This window comes from Ictidomys tridecemlineatus, chromosome 4, assembly GCF_052094955.1.
Source record: "Ictidomys tridecemlineatus isolate mIctTri1 chromosome 4, mIctTri1.hap1, whole genome shotgun sequence".
In the NCBI taxonomy this organism is placed as follows: Eukaryota; Metazoa; Chordata; class Mammalia; order Rodentia; family Sciuridae; genus Ictidomys; species Ictidomys tridecemlineatus.
The window spans coordinates 87,311,047-87,330,300 of NC_135480.1; the positions used below are offsets into that span (position 1 = coordinate 87,311,047).

At 36.8% G+C, this 19,254-nt stretch overlaps 2 protein-coding genes across 2 annotated transcripts in view; one reads left to right on the plus strand and one right to left on the minus strand.

Annotated features, from left to right (window-relative positions):
- Tmem123 (transmembrane protein 123) overlaps positions 1–19,254 on the minus strand; it is a 62,179-nt gene that overhangs the window by 8,345 nt on the left and 34,580 nt on the right. The window lies entirely within an intron of this gene.
- On the plus strand, positions 1,457–5,553 carry LOC101961638 (large ribosomal subunit protein eL30). Its single transcript, XM_005329111.5, has 2 exons — positions 1,457–1,571; positions 5,133–5,553. Exons 1-2 carry the CDS (start codon positions 1,457–1,459, stop codon positions 5,495–5,497), a joined length of 480 nt encoding a protein of 159 aa, XP_005329168.3. The 3' UTR covers positions 5,498–5,553.

Below are 19,254 nucleotides of genomic sequence, written 5' to 3' on the forward strand. Positions count from 1 at the left end.
AAAATTAACCACCTGGCTTGCCTTCTTTCCTTTAGTCAGCACCAATGCCCTCAGGTTTCCTGTACCACTGCTGCTGTCATGGACCAAGTCATTCATATATTCAGTTATTATCATCCTGTCTTCCACAACTATTTTAGAATTGTTCTTGAAAGATTTCAGTATTAATTTTCAACCTAATGGTACAGGCTGGTTTCAATAATGTAGCTTATCTGCACTTCAGGTTGTATTACTCACATTCCTGCCACATTTTCTTAACCTTCTCTTCCATTAAATAGCATCTTTTTTTTTTTAAGACTAAGGGTATTAATACCTTTTTACTACCTATGAAAACTATAGTTATCAAGTATCTAACCATATTTGAACTAATGTTTTTATTATTCAATTCTGAATGCTCTACAAAGATACAATATACTTTAGCATTAAAATAATCACATTTTAAACTGCTGAATGTGTTGTACTGCATTGAAATTAAAAACAGCAAAGAGCCAGAATTCATAGCCTATCATTAAACAGAATGATCTTTTGCAAAGTAAAACAAGGGACACACTGCCACTTTTGGATTCAACACATACAGACTACCCTCCCCCTCTGCATAAAAAGACATTTCTTTTTTTTTTTTTTTAAAGAGAGAGTGAGAGAGGAGAGAGAGAGGAGAGAGAGAGAGAGAGAGAGAGAGAGAGAGAGAGAGAGAATTTTTAATATTTATTTTTTAGTTCTCGGCGGACACAACATCTTTGTTTGTATGTGGTGCTGAGGATCGAACCCGGGTTGCACGCATGCCAGGCGAGCACGCTACCGCTTGAGCCACATCCCCAGCCCCTAAAAAGACATTTCTAAAAGAGGCTTGTACAAAGTCACATGGGCTAAAGAAACAATAGTAGCTGAAATTTTCTACAAATTGAAGAATACACCAACTGTATTTATTAAATTTTATTAAACTGTATTTCAAGATGTTTACAGGAGTGAACTGAAATGGATGGCTATTCTCTTCAAGATTAGAACTCAGAGAACCAGGTGTGGTGGTGCATGCTGGCTCAGGCAGGAGGATCATAAGTTCAAAGCTAGCCTCACCAACTTAGGCCCTAAGCAACTTAGCAAGATCCCATCTCAAAATAAAAAGGACTGGGGATGTTGTCAGTGGTAAAGTGCCCCTGGGTTCAATGTGGGGGTGGGGGGGTTGGTTGGAATTCATACCTGGGGACCCAACTCCCTTGTTTTGAAATATCAAAAATTTGTTTTCCTCTGCAAATGATAACCATCTCAAGACTGGTTTCTTCCCTCCCTTAACCATTCAAAGGCTACTACCTCCAGGGAGTAGCAAAATTAATACACAGAAGTGTCAGCAGAATAGGCCACCTACACAGGACTTGCTAAAGGGAAGCTCTAGCTGACTATGTCTTAGCCATTCCTCGAGCCTCTTATAAGACTGAGGCTGGAAAGGTCCAAGGAGGGTATGATGTTGAAGGATGTCCATGCCACTTCTGCATATGGACGAAAAAGAGAAGGATGCTACTTTTCTGCTTGCATCAAGCTGGAAACTCTTCAAAGGAACTATCTGAAGAGCTGGGCAAGTACCTCCTGCCACAGACTAGGATCTGATTGAAGCCTAAAGGAGAGATGCTTTGGCTGAGCTGTATCTACTAATTGACAGCAGAGTTTCTCAATTCTCATGAACAAACCAGACCCTACAAAGATAGCTGGCATACAGATGCCTTAAAAGATAGCTTCCCAAGAGCATAGTCTAGAGGGCTGAAGCACCAAAAGCAAGGGTCTGAAGGAGTTTAGCAAGGGCCAGTAGGAGAGGCCCTGCTGCACTGAGGGAGCTAGGACTCAGCAAGACAATTTCCCATGAATCTGCCAAGAAGTACATACCTGCCACCCAGAGGGCACCTATGTCAGAGCATCCCAGCCATCAACCATCAATGGCTTTTTCCCCTTATGCCTCTCTAGGCCTGATCTTGTAAAGGCCATGAACAAAAGGAGCTGGGCAATAACAAGGAAGGAGCCCTACAATGTCAATTTTCCCACTGGAGGCTTCTAACAATGAAGCAGGCCTGGATTGGCAAAGGAGAATTTCAATCTCAAATCACTGTACAGTTTCATTATTTGAATATTATTCTGGATGGGAACTGTACCCTACTATATAGAACTTAGTCAATAAAATGGGTATATGATCTATAATACTTCAGCTAATACAGATGGAGGATGAAGCTACCAGGAAAAGGGTGTATATAAACAAAGTTGTCCACACTCAGTGCTAAGATTGAACTGTGTCCCCCAATTCATATTCTGTAAGTCCTAACCCCCAGTACCTAAGAATATGACCTTGGGGACTGGTGTTTTTTCAGAGATCAAGTTAAATTATCAGGGTAGGCTGTATTAAGGTGTCCTTATTAAAAAAAGGGAAAATTTGCAGAAATGCTCACACTTAGAGAACACCATTTGAACATGAAGGCAAAGGATCATGGTGATGCTTCTTTTATAACCTAAGAAACTGCAAAGACTGCCAGCAAACTACTGGAAACTGGGTACGAATCATGGAACAGATTCTCTGTCTCTCAGCCCTCAGAAAAAAGCAACCCTATTGATACCCTGATCTTTTATTCTAGCCTCCAGAACGGCAGGACAATAAATTTCTGTTATTTTGGTAGTTAAGTAACTCAGTTTGTGGTACCACCAAGTCCCAGCAAACTGATATACTCAACTTTTCTCACAACAAAATTTGTCTGCAACTACACAAAGGGAATTAGTGGTTGTACTAATACTTTTACAGATCTCTAAAACTAATCACTGAGATGAAATAGTAAATACTTATCAAATCAGTCTGAAAGCTTGTTAGTTAAATAAACTTTGAGACCTATAGATTTCAATCAGAGATATAAGCATTTCTTGATCTTAATTCCTGGTTTCAATTAACATTACAGGAAAAAATGAAGCAAAGGGCTGTAATAACAGCACCCATGCACCTTCCCTCCCAGCAGCTATAGCTGGCAATAAAAGAAAAAGATGAAGAACATGGATATAATGATCTTTTGGAACTGTTGGGAAAAAAAAAAAAAAAAAGAAAGAGATCAGGCACTCCAGTCAGTTCCCTCTACCTATTTTGTGATGAAACTACTCCATAAGCTCAGTTTTTCTTATGACAGAGCCTCCATTTACTCTACTCTTTACCATACCAGCCCTGGTGATGTTTTCTAGGCACAGTGGGTATGAGTTTCAGTTCTGGATCAGTTCAACTATTTACTTGTTGGAGTGTCTGATAAGTTACTTAACCTGAGATTCACTATTCTTCTGAATCTGTATTACATAGGTATCACAAGGGGCTGGAAGAATTAATGGAGATAATGTTTGTCTAGCACTTGGTAACATGCCTACCCCGGAAGTAAGTGCTCAGTGATTTTTTTTTTTTTAAACCATTAGTTTCATTAACCCTAACCCCTACAAAGCTGCACTATAAAGTTCCCTATAGAAAGCTGAAGAGTAGGCTCAGTCAGATCTCAGATTTCCCAAGGTTACCATAATCACCATCACCATCTGAATACGCCCCAGGCTTTTTCCTTTGCTTTTCTTTTTGTTGTGCTAGGGATAAGACCCAGGGCCTCAGGTCTCCAGCTCCAAACAAGCCCAATGAGGCACTTCCTCAGCCTGCCCCAGACCTTTACTATTAACACAGCACAGTGACCTTTTTATCAAAGCAAGATCAGGACACTGTGAAGCAGTCTGCTTTTTCCTAGAACCAAATAAAAGTCTTCAAAGTCTGGATGATTTATTTCTCCTATCTTGGTATAACTCTGCTGTGTTATCTGAAATAACTTATTTCTATAACTCAGTACAAAAATATCTCAACGACACGTTTTTTTCCCTTTAACCTAAATATTTCAAAGTTAAGGGTGACAGGTTTTTTCCTCTGGGCATGAAATATACATTTAAACCGACCTGAAAATACATATTCAATTTTTTTTTTTAAATCTCACTTATTTTTAAATGGGACAGTAGTAGCTTTTCATTTCCTATTATAGTTGTTAAAAATATAGAGCTATTTCAGACAAACTTTCTGGTGTCACAGTGTTATTTTGAGGAGTCTAATTCTAAACATGATTTGCAGCTTCAATGAATTAAGTTACTTATCAGGGTTCCAGGAAATTATTTTTTTTAATTTATTAATTTTTTTTAGTTGTAGGCAGACACAATACCTTTTTATTTTATTTATGTGGTGCTGAGGATTGAACCCAGGGCCTCACACATGAGAAACGAGTGCTCTACCGCTGAGCCACAGTCCCAGCCCCCTAGAATTTATTTTTAATCTCTCCGCTCCCATAAAATATTTTATAAACTTATCCCATTAAATAAATCAGTGTAATCCCAGAAAGCAAAGAGGCCTTCTTTCTCATTGCACAGAGTCATTCTAAAAATTATTCTAAAAATGCACAGAACTGAAAATTCAGACTTATAGAAATCTACCTTAAAAGACCTTCCAAAATCTAGATTAAAAAAAAAAAAAAAACTAAAACCCTGGGACAAAGAGCCTCATTATCATAAAGAAATGTTTGCTTTCTGAAAAATACAACATGAATTCCTAAATTTCTAAGTTGAAAAACTAAAATTTCAAGCAGAAAAAAATTAAACAAAAATTTATATATATGTATATATATATATATACATATATATATGATTTTTTTATTGTATACCTCTGTTTTCAGTCCCACATTTTACATTATCATTTGCTATACTTAAATATTGTATTAACATAAACAGGATGTTTGTTTGCTCTGAACTGAAAGAGGCATTTTCATTCAAAGGAATTACTTGCCTTAAAGACAAGAGAAGGACTGGGAATGTCTCTCAGTAGTAGAGTACTTGCCTAGCAAGCACAGGGCTCTGGATTTGATACCTAATGCTTCCATTAAAAACAAAACAACCCAACAATGAGACCAACCAACCAACCAATGGCAAGATGCAGTCCAGGGCTATATGGAAAGAAGCTGAGCAGAGGGTTAAGAAGGTAGCCAGGTAGCCTGGCTTTCTAGCTCTCCGGCCATCCTGACGGCTGCTCTAGATTAAGGGATGTCCCACATCTAAGGTGGGAAGATGGTGGCCGCACAAAAAAAAAAAAAAAAACACCAACTAAAAAGTCTCTGGAGTTGATCAACTCTCGGAAAAAAAAAAGACTAAAAAGTCTCTGGAGTTGATCAACTCTCGGCTTCAGCTTGTTATGAAAAGTGGAAAATATGTACTAGGGTACAAGCAAACTCTGAAGATGATCAGACAGGGCAAAGCGAAATTGATCATCCTTGCCAACAATTGTCCAGCTTTGAGGAAATCTGAAATAGAGTACTATGCCATGTTGGCCAAAGCTGGTGTCCATCACTACAGTGGCAATAATATGGAACTGGGCACAGCATGTGGAAAATACTACAGAGTGTGCACACTGTCTATCATTGATCCAGGTGATTCTGATATCATTAGAAGCATGCCAGAACAGACTGGTGAAAAGTAAAACATGTAAAATTTTTCTTTAATAAAACTTGGCAGAGTGTGTTTAAAAAAAAAAAAGGAAGGTAGCCTGGCTTCTTAGTGCCCTGTGACTGCCTGAGAACACGCAGGCTGGGGTTGTGTAGTTGGCGCCCAGGCATTAGTGTACTTCTATTATAGGTCCTGACATTCTACTCCAGAACCACACACTTCACCCAAGATTGGTAACCTCAGCTAATTACAAAAGAGGCATGAACCACAGTTACAAAGGCATCAAATAAGTCTCTTCTTTCACTATTTTCCATTTCTGTTCAAAACCTCCAGTCCTCTCTGGCCATCTCACTCTTTGTTATCCTGACACACTCCTGTTAGGCTGGCAGCTCAGTTCTCCACCTTCTGAACACTTGTTTAGTACCTAACTCCATGCCAACAACTATACTAGGAGGCTCTGTTGACACAGAAAAGATCCTTACCAGGAAAGTTCATGGTCTAGTGAAGAAGACAAGGTCACAACAGTTACTGGCCAGGGGCCAGTTCAATTTTCATCTCTTTCCTAGGCATCTCCATCTGTCTTCTATTTTTTTTTTTAACTCCTAATTGTATTTTTACTATGACTTTAAAAATTAACATATGTGGCAAAACATGAATTAATTTGATCTTTATCCCTAGTTCATGGCACAAAGCTCTTAAAATTGAAGGACTTTCCAGAGTGCTAAGTCTTTTGATATGCATAATGTGACCTTGTGATCATACCTGGGTTTATGCCAATGAAGTGACTTAAAGGCCAAGTGACTAGATGGTTAGGAAATTAAACTCTATCAAACTTTTTTTTTTTTTTAAAGTTTACCTTTTCTTTTAAAAAAAATTTTTTTGGGGGGACTAGAGAGTCTCAAAGAAACGCCCTAGACCCTTGTCTTTTTAACAGGACAAGGACAAGTACAGGGAAAACTGGCTGAAATTGTGTAGCTTCACCCTGGTACCACCTCTAATAGTCCAACTCCTAGCAACCAGCTCTCTACAAATATTAACAGGTTGATGTCTCTCCCCCTTGAGATCACCCCCATTCTCCCTTGGACATGTATCTGCTTTCCTAAATAAACATGTATTTGCCATTGGTCCGAGCTGAAATTCTTTTCCATCAAGTATGCCAGAACCGTGTTGGTCTTAAGTTCCCCCTCTCTCTGGAACTCCTTGGACCCTTTTTCGGAGATATCTCTTCTCCCATGATACTGGAAGGTGGTATTCATGAAGAGACCAAAGAAACTGCAGCTCCTCCAGTCCCATACCTTGTCTTATGCATTTCTTCCTGATTTTTATGCTCTATAACAAATAAGTATAAGTAAAGTGTTTCCCTCAGTTCTGTGAGCCATTCTAGTAAACTAGCTAACTTGAAGAGGGGGTTGAGGGAATTCTTAAATTTACATCTGATCAGTCCAAAGTACAGTGATTGGCATCTGAAGTGTGGGCTGCCTTGTGGGGCTAAACACTTAATTCATGGGACCTGACACTAACTTCGGGTAAGTAGTGTCAGAAGTGAACTGAACTGTAAGATACCCAGCTTGGTGGGAGGAAGAATACTGCTTTCCCATATCTTTTCAATGGTATTAGGTGGCTATTGATGTAAGTATTGCACCTTATATTTTCATTTTATTTTACCAAAGTCCAAGCACAGTTTGGGGAAAACTTGGTCATTTTTAGCATATGCTCCAAACTGTACAAAGTACTAGAGATGACACCCAAGAGGTGTCTAAACCCTTCCATGACAATAAGGCCCCAGTGTCTCTGTACTGTCTAATCTTCGGTTAGTCCCTTCTGCCCCCAGCAGAATGATCTCTATCTATCTAAATTTCCCTCAGCACCTGATTACATAATTTTGTTACTTTAACATGTTCCTTCCTCTGTGGGGATATCTTCTCATCTATTCTCAGCCTGGTGAAGCTCTACTCATGCTGAAGGCCCAGTCCAGAAATTATACTGAAGGCACATTATAAGTAAGTGGACTAAATATGTGACTTAAAAGACAACAGATCATTAGACTGAATTTTTAAAACTTTAGTTTTAAACAGAAGAACGCAGGAAAGCATTAAAAATGTAGAAAATGTTACAACATATAAGTACTAACCAGGAAAAATGGTGGTGAAGCTCTACCCATATCATATGAAATAGTCTTTAAGGCAAAAACCTCCATTAGAATTTTTTAAAGACAAAGAATATTTTGTAATCTGACAAGTTGTATTTTATATATTAAATGAGATATATATAAAGAGAAAACTGACAGACCCAATAGGAAAAAAATCAGATAATTCTTCAGAGCTTAAATTTTGTCAACACCTCTTAAAAGAAAAATAACAAACGAACCAAAATAAGATAGAAATAATAAAGATTTCAGGAAGAATTTAGAAGTTCCAAACAACATTAACACACTTAACTTCAGTGACAATGTAGAACATCGTACCTAACAACTACAGAATTCATACACCAGTAATGAACCAGAACTTCACGATAAATTTCAGGTCTCAATAAATTTCAAGGATGTTATATTTGGCCACAGTGAATTTCACCTAAAATCAAGAGTAAACACCTGCAAATTCCCAAAGGACTGTAAAATAAGCGACAGCTTTACAACTATAGGTAAGGTAAAAAATTACAACAGAAAACTATTTTGATAAGAACTCTATAACATAACTTACTAGGTACAAATATGGCTTGAGTTCAAGCCATATTTAAGACAAAAATTCTAGTTTAAATGCATATATTAGAAAGGGAAAATTAAAAAAAATGGTGGTGGGAGGCAACACCAGGGATTAAAAGTAGGTCCTTGTGCATGTTAATGAAGTGCTCTCTACTGCTAAGCTACATTCCCTGCCTGGAATATGAATTTCTGTAAAAATAAATTTAGAAAACATTAATCTCTTCCTGGAATTCACATAAATTCCATTTGGGGAGAAAACTTTTGAATATTGTATCCTCCTTAATAAAGTCCATTTTGAGAGCTTTCTTTAGATATTCATCTGTACTAAGAGATAGAATCTAAAATTCTGTTGGAAAGGCATCTTGAGATGCTTAGGTAGCCAGATATACCTGATTAATAAAAGCTTGAGCATCAAGTTTGCTTCCGAAATTCTTTTTAGCTTTTATATTCACTATTCTAAAAATTAAAGTAGACATTGTACTAAAAAAGTTTATTCACTCTTTCATATTTTAAACCCTTGATTCCTTTATTCCATCCATTCACTAAGCATTGAGCACCCTTCTACATATCAGGCACTGAGATACAAAGATAAATACATGCTCCCTTGTCTAGTGGAGGGGAAAGACCGACTGAGACAGAGAGTATTTCATGGTAATACCCCAAAAGTATGAAGAAAATGCTTCTTAGCTAAAGATAAACCGAGAAATCATGTATTTAATTTTATAAATTCATAATTTACAGAATTTATTATATAATAACTTAACAGCTGTTTTACCCAAGAATGCTAAATACTATAAGAGGAATGAAGATAAAACAATTCAAGAACCTTTCAACCAGTGTGGAATATCAGACATGTACTCTCTTATGTTACTAAAATATACAGAGAGAGAGAGAGAGATGTTTTTATAGAAGATAGAACAGATGCAGTTAGAAGAGAAACAAAGTCTGGAAGGAGGAAGAGACTGGGGGAGGTGAATTTGCATTTTTTCCAACCCAATCCTGCTCTATACAATAAAATGAAAAAGAGAAACATTTTTAGTGGAGGAAAGTGTACAAGAATAAAGGGGTAAAGTTATAAGAATGGTAAGAAGCCAAATTTAGCTGAAGCATGTGTGGTGCGTGCAATAATTCAACAAATAACTGGAAAGTGTACTATGTGTCAGACATGTGCTAGGCACTGAAGGAAGAGTGGAGAAGATATTAAAGGCCCCCAGTTCTTATTTATGCAGAAGTGGGGCAATGAAAAAAGTAACATGATTCCCTTAACAAAGACCCTGAATCCATCAAACAAGATACAGAAAATTGACAATAGGACCAGAGTGGTCTTTGCTATTATTATATACCTAATGATGTGGAAGAGTCTTTGGAGTGGGTTTGCAGGAGTCTGGAGGAACAGGCTAGCAGAAGCCTAGAATGTTCTGAACAGATTTTAACAGGTAATTTTGGTGTGTGTGGGGGGCACTCAGAAGACCAGAATGCTGTAAAGATTGTGGATGGTAAAGGCAATGTTAATGAATTTTCAAGTAGAAACAAGGAATCAGTATACTCAGAATTAGACTAGAGGCTATCCTTGTACACCATGATAAAGAGTTTGGATGCATCAATATTCAAAGCATAGCAGGTGGCCAAGGTAAGTATTTGGTATCCATAAACTCAGGGTAAAACTTTCATTTGAAAGATCTAGGCCTGTAGGAAATGAGTGCGCATTTTAAGAGTAAACACAAAGGATCTATAATTTAGGGAATGCATACAGTTGCCCTTAAAAAAAAAAAAAAAAAAAAAAAAAAGACACAGGATGATCCAAAAATCACCACCACTGCAGAAATGAAACAGTTAAGTAAAGTATAATGAGTGTCTCCATTTGGAAAACTATGGACTTGGGACATCTTCCCTTGAAGATCTAATGGGTTTAAGCTTAAACAACTTGTAATCAATAGTGTACTAGTTTTCTTTCAATACGTAACTAATTACCACAAATGAAACATCACCAATTATTAGCTCACAGTTGTGTAGGACAGAGATGCAGATGAACTCTGCTTCCAATCTCAAAGGCTGGAATGGAGGTGCCAGGTGGGCTGGACTCTAATCTAAAAACTCTCTTCCAAGCTCATTCAGCTTGCTGGTAGTATCTGGGTTCTTCAGTCTGTAGGTCTGGGGTCTCCATCGTCTTGCTGTCAACTGGGGTTGCTCTATGCTCCTAAAGGGCACCAAGTTTAAGGTCCATTCTTCCACATTCAAAACCAGCAAGAGAAGGGCTAGAGCTGTGGCTCAGTGGTACAGCGTTTGCCTAGCATGTGTGAGGCTCTGGGTTTGGTCTTTACAACCATAAATAAATAAATAAATAAATAAATAGCCCATTGACAACATGGGGGAAAAAAAAACGAAAAACAAAAAACAGCAACAGCAACAGCTCATTGAGTTCTCAAATCCAATTTCCTTTTCTGCCACCAGTCAGAGAAACTCTTTTAAAGAGCTCATATGATTATGTTAGGTCCCTCCATATAATCTCTTACGGTCAACTGAACAGTAATGTTAACTGCATATGGAAAATCCTTTCACTCCAAAGAGAACAATCACAAGAATGATCTCTCATATTCACAGGAGAAGGAATTATGCAAGGTAGAGGTTAAGATTCTGCTTTCCACACAGTTTTTGGAAAAAGTAAACTTCCTTTCAAATGGGACAGAGCATCAGCAAACTTTCACTGAATTCAAAGGTTCAAAGATCAGGGAAATCAGAACTGGCCCCAACCAAGTTCTCTAATACGAATTCACTGAACACACTTGGGGTTCTTTTTGAGGCTAGAGAAATTTCCCAAAAGGCTTTCAAACTAATAGGGGTCCAGTTTCTATTTTTTTCTTTTGTTAGTGCTGGGGATGAACATACTAGGCAAATGCTCTACCACCAATCAACAATGCCAAGCCTTAGGGGCCAATATTTGTTCAATATTTATTAACTATGAATGTTATCTGTCAAACAAGGGTTAGTCATGTACGTTGTATACCTGGACATAGAATTAATCCAATGGTATGAGGTAAGAAAGCCAACTTCTCCGAGCCACCTAAACTCCCCTGGGCAACTATATCCAGCCTATTAGGCAATGGTCTCTTTTTAAGCATTCTATATATATCAGCACTCTCTACCCTCGAAGCTATGAATATCAGGGTGAAATTAATGGGTCTCTCCTAGAAGAACAATGAGGAGTAGGTTTACAGACCCAAAAGACGTATTCAGTATATTTATGAACAGAAATTACAGGTGTGGATTAGAAGCATTTACTATTATTTCAATGTTTAAGCCTTGAAATATTAAGGTTGGAAATAAATCTTAAGCAACTGAGAATTTTTGTTTTCCATTCCAGTTACATGCTGAAGCCAAATTTCTTTCTGTAAAAACTTAGAAAATATGTTGAAAGATAATGTAAAGGATGATTCTTATGGAGAAATAGATGCAAATACATGTATTACATATAAATTTGCACTGTCATTTTGTCATAGAATCTGTCTACCCCTCCAAACCCTTCCTGACCCTCTCCAGCCTGCTTTCTGTCCTGAGAGGTGCAGTTGGGGTTGGGTTAGGTTTGGCCAAAAGAAAAGCATCATTGTCAATGCTTTATATTCCTTTCTCATCAGCTTAAATAAGTAACAAAACTGAAAGAATAAATGTGTTTCATTCTTTAAGCACTGCTTTGACCTGAAACGAGCCCAGAAAGCTGAGTTCTGTGTGCTCTATATGTATCTGTCTCACTGGTATTTAGTGAATAATTAGTGCTCATTCTTCTAACACCATTTAAATGTTTTATAAACATTAGCAATTTTCATAATAGCCCCAGGAGGCAGATGTTTATTGTTACCACCACTCTACAGATGAAATTAAGACACACAGAAGATGAATAACTTGCCAAGAGTCACAATATAGTAAGGGGAGGAGCCAAAATTTGTACTTAGGCAGTTTCCCTCAAAAGTCCCTACACTTAATCACTACTCGGCCACCAATCACTAAAGTCATAGTGCCACAAAGTCAAAAAGCTCTAGATGGTCCAGTTGGAATGGCAGTTATCAAGAATACAAGCAGCAATAAGTATTGGCACGGATGTGGGGGGAAAGGCACACTCTTAAATTGCTGGTGGGACTGCAAATTGGTGCAGCCAATCTGGAAAGCAGTATGGAGATTCCTCTGAAAACTTGGAATGAAATTACCATTTGACCCAGCTATCCCACTCCTTGGTCTACACCCAAAGGACTTAAAAACAGCATACTACAGTGATGCAGCCACATCAATGTTTCTTTCTTTCTTTTTTTTATTTTTTGGGGGGCGGGTGCTGGGGATTGAACCCAGGGCCTGTGCATTCGAGGCAAGCACTCTTAACAGTTGAGCTATATCCCCAGCCACCACATCAATGTTTACAGAAGCACAATTCATGATAGCTAAACTGTGGAACCAACTTAGATGCCCTTCAATAAATAAATGGATAAAGAAACTGTGGTATTTATACACAATGGAATACTACTCAGCATTAAAAGAGAATAAAATCATGGCATTTGCAGGTAAATAGATAGAGTTGGAGAATATCATGCTAAGTGAAGTAAGCCAAACCCAAAAAACCAAAGGTCAAATGTTTTCTCTGATAATTGGATGCTGATCCATAAAGAAGGGGTGGGGCATGGGAGGAATGGAGGAACTTTGGATAGGGCAAAGGAAAGGGACAGGGCACAGGGGTAGGAAAGATGGTGGAATGAGATGGACTCACTACCCTAGGTACATGTATGATGACATGGATGGTATGACTACTTTGTGTACAACCAGAGAAATGAAAAATCATGCTCCATTTGTGTGTTATGAAATGCATTATGCTGTCATGTATAACTAATTAGAATAAATAAATTTTTAAAAATGCTCTGGATGGGATGGGTGAATGACTATGTCATTACTCCAATGATACAAATATTGAATAGATTTTATGTAGAAAAAAAATAACATGATCAGAATCACTCCAAGTAATTAATAAACTTCATCTGGGTATATACCAAATACTCTTGATGTTCCATGTTCTATAAATCTGTATATAAGAAATGCTAATAGTCTGTATCATAAAATCCACATAAAGAAACAACAATTTCTCCTACCCTTACATACCATTCCATTGTCACAGCAGAGCTAAAATGTGTAAGAAAACATGTATGAAGTATCTTTGAAATAACATTATTAGAGCATTATTTGCAATCTGAAAGACTATGCAGGTGGTGCTGTCACTCAGTTACTGGAGATTTATGGCCTAAACATGGAGAATAAGCATGTGTAATGTGCAGCTGCCACATAAGAATTTGGTCATTAACAAGCTCAACACACCACAACAAAGAGATATTCAGTCAGCAAAAAAACCGTCTGCTCAAATGTCAGCACAAAAGAAATCCCTAGAGATGACAACTGTACAGTTTAGTATCCACTACTAACTGATTTTAATTCATTGTGTAAAGGCTCTAGAAAATTCAATATTTAATATCAACTTTTTTCCTGCAAGACAAAGGAAAAAATGTAAACACTAAAATATAAACACACTTAATTTTAGAAATGCTACCAGCTTCAAGATTGCAGTAATCTGTGAAAGCAGGAAAATACTGAACATCTGCTGTCACTATGTTAGGTTTTTCATAATTTTGTAAAAAAGTTCACATGATCTGTATAACAGCATTGGGAAATGGGTTTGGTCCCCACAAGTCACAGAGGAGAAAATTGACTTACAAAGTTAAGTAAACATTCCTAATTGCTGTTGGATATGATGGTAAAGACAGCTTAGCAGAGATCTTTGGATTTGACTTTTTTAGAGAGAAAATATATATATATAAATATATATATATATATATTTTTGGTAGATGAACACAACACAATGCTTTTATTTTTATGTGGTGCTGAGAATCGAACCCGGGTCCTGCCCATGCTAAGCGAGCGCTCTACCGCTGATCCACAATCCCAGCATTAGCAGATATCTTTGGACTCCTCCAAGGCTGGTGCTCTAGCTGCTAGTTCTGTCATTGTTTACTGATGAAAATCCTACATAACTATCATGCAGAATATATTGCTATTGACTTTTTAGATTCAACATAATTCATTCATTTCTCAAAGTATTACTTTTTTGTTAAATTCTAAGAGCTACGTTTTGAGATAGTTTCAACAGAAATGAACTCTGATACCCTTATGAACAAACTACCCAGAACACAGATGAAAAGCAGAAAGTAGATTTGTATGTATTCAGGTTCTTCAGTTTTAAGAGAGAACTTATCCTCTAGTTCCTCAGAACCCCAAAATACTGACCTAATAATCCTACTTTAGGAATCTTGTTAAAATCTAGTTTAAATTGTATGTCCACTGTATCATTGTTTAAAAGGGTAAAAATACCCACTAATGGGGACACTGTTAAACAAGGAAATCACACACACACAAAAATCCAATATAACGTAACACAAATGTGAAAAATCAATGATAGAGCTATACATTCTGTAATGATTTTTAAATAGTTCCACAAATTCTTTGATGTGCTTCCCTTCAAAAGGTGAAGCCTAATTCTACATCCCTTGTAGGTAGGCCTAATTTAGAGATTGTTTTCTAATAAAGAGAATATGGCAGATGTCATACCATATGATTTCTGAACTAAATCTTATAACTAAATGTTGTAAAAAGGACAGCTTCTTTCAGCTCTCTCCTGAGCCACACACTCTCAGGGAAGCCTGCACTGAGTTGTGAAGAGACTCGAGCAGTCCTATGAAAACCTCTCCTGGAGAAGAACTGAGGCTTCCTGCCAATAGCCAGCCATAGGAGTCACCTGAGAAATGAATCTGCTACGCCAGTCATGCTCATGCCTTCGTGACTGCTCCACAACTCTGAGCCTAGTTAAGCCACTATCAAACTTCTGATGCACGGGGATCATATTTTAAACTACTAAGTTCTAGAGTTCTGCTATTTAGCAACAGAAAACTAATAATGTTCTAATACAAAAATTAAAAACAAAACAAAACCTAGTAATTCACAGTTCAGTTAAAAATGCAAGTTGTAGAACATTAGGCATGAGGGAAGCAAGGGAATCTCAGATGAAGCCTCCACTACACCAATATTTGTATATTCATACTAGTTAACAGGGATTGTTTCCAGGACAATGCTGGGAAGAAAAAAGGAGGAAGGAACAGGATACTTGCTTTGTTTTAGATGTTTTTGCATTACTTGAAAGATTAGGTTCATATATTATTCAGTTTGCACAATTTTGTAAAGGCCTATAAAAATGTAAAAAAAAAATAATGAAAAAAACTTAAAAACAGATTTAAAAACTCATCTTTCATGAAAGGAAGAACAAAATTAATTTTAGACAATTGCTAGTAAGTTCTATTATGTGGCTTCCTAGTTGACTGCTGACTAAAAGCAACAAATTGAGGGAGGAGTGGGCTATTAGAGGGAGGCATAATGCCAATACAAAGACAAGATAGTTGAGTCTGTCAGAAAAAAAGGAGACAAAAGCTAAAATAAGCCATCTGAAGCCATTCAAGTGTAGGAACAAAGACCCCTTCGTATCTAGAAGCCTTGGAGGATGTAACTGCCTCCTAAGGCTATGATTATAAAAATAATATTTATAAAGTATTCCACAAGCAGAACTTTCTCCTACAATAAACCTGAGGTCTATTAGAGAAGTATTTTTACCATCATTTAACAGACTGGAAATAAACTCAGGAAGCAAATGGAGCAAGAGCACAAAAGACCCCGAGTTCTATTCTAAGAGCTCAAAGCTTGTAGATGTGGTCCGTAAGACACCATGGCCAGGAGATTTCCTCCAAACCATCCCACTCTGCACTGATACAATGCTTACTAAGCAACCTCTTTGGACACAGTCTTGGTGAAAAGTAAAAATGTGTTTTCATCATGGATATCTGGAAAACACTGGAGGCAGAAAAATCTCTTAAAATTTAGAAGAGGGAATGAGGAATATTTTAATTTGTAACCATTAATTCTCAAGAGGCAGGATATATCATTATGTGTCTCATTATCTGTCAATCACTTAAGATTCTCAAGCAGCAGTCAAGCACATTAGAAACAGATTTTTGTTACAACCAGTTCTGTGCTTCAATTGTGGTGCAGTCATTTTCCGTGTAACTTTTTCCTCATCTCTAAAATTAGGAAAATAACTCATAGGTTATTATGTGGAATGTAGAAAACAAGGGTGAAATATCTTGCTCAATTCTTGGCAATGGCATTTTCAAGGAATAGTTACCACTGTTGTTACCCCACCAGCATCATTTTATAACAGGGTACAAGCAAATAAAGATGGCTTGGATTTTTGAGTACAGACCCATTTCCTTCACCTGGGTTCACTGTTATGCCCTCCAATGATACATCTTAATTTTTCTCATTCTACCTCTGAATGTCACATCCACTCAGACCTTGTTCTAATGCTCTTCTTCTAATATTTTCCAAACTGAAATTAATCTCTTCCTTTTCTGAGTGTTCACTCATGTTATTTGCTCCTTTATTACTGTGCTTTTATACTGGTCTTTGATTACAGCTATTTTTTTTTAATCAAATTTTAAGGATCCCAACAGTTGCACCTATGTCCAGTTAAAGTCTCTGTAGCTCCCACAGTCCCTGGGACATTGTCCTACATCGTTTTTTGTTTTTTAATTTTTTTTAACTAAACTCCTTTTTTAAAAATAGCTTTATTTGATTTTTTGTTTTTATGTGATACTGAGGATCAAATCTAGTGTCTCACACATGCTAGGTGAGTGCTCTACCACTGAGCCACAACCCCAGCCCTGTCCTAGGTCATTTTGAACATAGAAGGTATAAAATAAACATTTGCTGAGTGGCTATTACAAATGAATATTGATGCTTATATAGCACAATTATCAAACACTGATAAGGTCACCTGGATTTCTGTAGCTTTGCTTAAGAGACCAATTAACTATAGTACCCTAATCAGAACTCTGACTTCTTTACTTCTGACCACTGTATCTGGGTCATCTCTGACAGTGATGGGTAACATATATAGTACTTATTAAGTGCCAGGCACTGTTATAAGTGCTTTACTTATGTTTACAAATTTAGTCCTCACAACCCTAGAAAGTAGTACTTGAAGGAAATGAGGCATAGTTCATTTTTTCCCCCCTAAGTATAAAAGAAAAAGAAGAACTGGGAGATGCAGTTCAATGGTAGAGCATTTGTTTAGAGGATGTGAGGCTGTGGGTTCAATCCCAACCTCAGGAAAAAAAAAAAGGAGGGGTAGGGGAAGGAAAGCTAATAAAAACTCAAATCATTCACAACAGGAAACAGTTTTAAAAGCTATAATGACCAAAGAGAATTTATTAGCCACTGAAACACTCTGTGTTGTTTACAAAGCATATTCTGACACTTCCATAAATTTTTATAAACTCCCATGGGTTAGAATCTATTGTATCCTTTATTTTCCATTTCTCCCTATTCACATTTTAACAGATATTGTGTTTACTGCCCAAAGGTAAAAGAGGTTTCTACTATCTATCTTTTATAAGCAATTTTAACTAATCTACTGAAACAATTTTAGTTACTTACCTCTAACTAGTGTGAAACTAAAGCAAAATGAGCTTCACATCTATGGGCACCGGACTTCTACAGGAACTTCCCTTGCCTGAGGACAATTGCTTTGAAGTTAACTAGATTTCCAAAGCACATGTAATATGATATTTTAAAAACAAAAAAATTTTAACTCAAACTCTTGAGTAGAAAATTAAGATCAATTTCTTTATAATAATTAATTTCCACTTAAGGAGATGACTGTATAATTTATTTTTTGCCATGCTGGGGACTGAACTCAGGGCCTCCTGCAAGCTAATCAAGCTCCCTACCACTGGGCTAAACCCTCAATCCTAAGCTTTAGATCTTTCAAGAAAGATACAAAATTACCTCTGACTTCAAAATGTCAAAACCTAGAAAGTTTGCAATCAAATAAAATATGCAATGACTTTTGGTGTGCTTTTTATTGCGGATGTTTAACAATGAAAGCAAAATTACTTACTAGAAAATGAAGATAAAGACTGAATGAGCATGTAGCACAATGTTTAAAAAGTTTTTCCTGGAAAAATGGAGGCTGAGTAAGCTCCTTCAGTGATCATTTCCCCACAGGAACACCAAGTTGAACAGCTATTCACACACCCAACTACTTTCACAAGAACTAAGGAAATAAGTTGCTATCATTTCAAGACAGCTTGTTATTTAAAAGATGTTTTTTTTTTGTTTTTGTTTTTGTTACAAGTCTCATACTACTTTAAATGGTCAAAAGAATCAAAACACACTACTACAGTAATTTACTTAACCACAAAGGAAAATTGTAAAAGAGGATGAAAGAAAAAGAACTATGACAAAATTGAAAAACAAGCTATAAAATAGCTGTGGTAAGACCTTACTTATCAATAATTACTCTGAATGTAAATGGATTCCCTTCTCCAGTTAAAGGGACAGAGTGACAGAATGAAAGTAGAATGTACTTAGAAGAAACTCACTTCATCTGTAAGGACATACACAGACTACAAGTGAAGAGTCCATGAAAATGAATCTCAAAAACAAAAAAAAAAACAAAAAAAAAAAACAAAAAAACAAGAGTAACCATACTTACATCAGATGAAACAGACTTTAAATTAGAAGCAGTAAAAAGCAACAAGTCATTATATAATGATAAAGGGCTAAATTCAGCAGTGGAAATAACAATTCTAAGTATTTACATAGCTATTACTGGAATACTTGAATATATAATGCAAATATTTTTTTTAAAGACTGATGTGATTTTTTTAGATCTTTATTTTATTTATTGATATGTGGTGAGGAGGATCGAACCCAGTGCCTTGCACATGCTAGGCGAGCGCTCTACCACTGAGCCTTAGCCCCTATAATGCAAATATTAACAGACCTAAACAGAAAGACGAAGTCCAATACATTAATAGTTGTGGACTTTAATACCACTTTCAGCAATGAACAGATCTACACAAAAACTCAACAGGAGATTTAAACTGCACTCTAGATCAAGTAGACCTACAGACAACTACAAGAATATTTGACTTAACAGCTGCCGAAGGCACATT

Bases quoted from the DNA above. Each gene is read 5' to 3' on its own strand.
- LOC101961638 (XM_005329111.5), top strand. From the start codon at position 1,457: ATGTTGAAGGATGTCCATGCCACTTCTGCATATGGACGAAAAAGAGAA. The intron at 1,572-5,132 runs GTACCTCCTGCC...CCAACTAAAAAG, and splicing joins CTATCTGAAGAGCTGGGCAA to TCTCTGGAGTTGATCAACTC.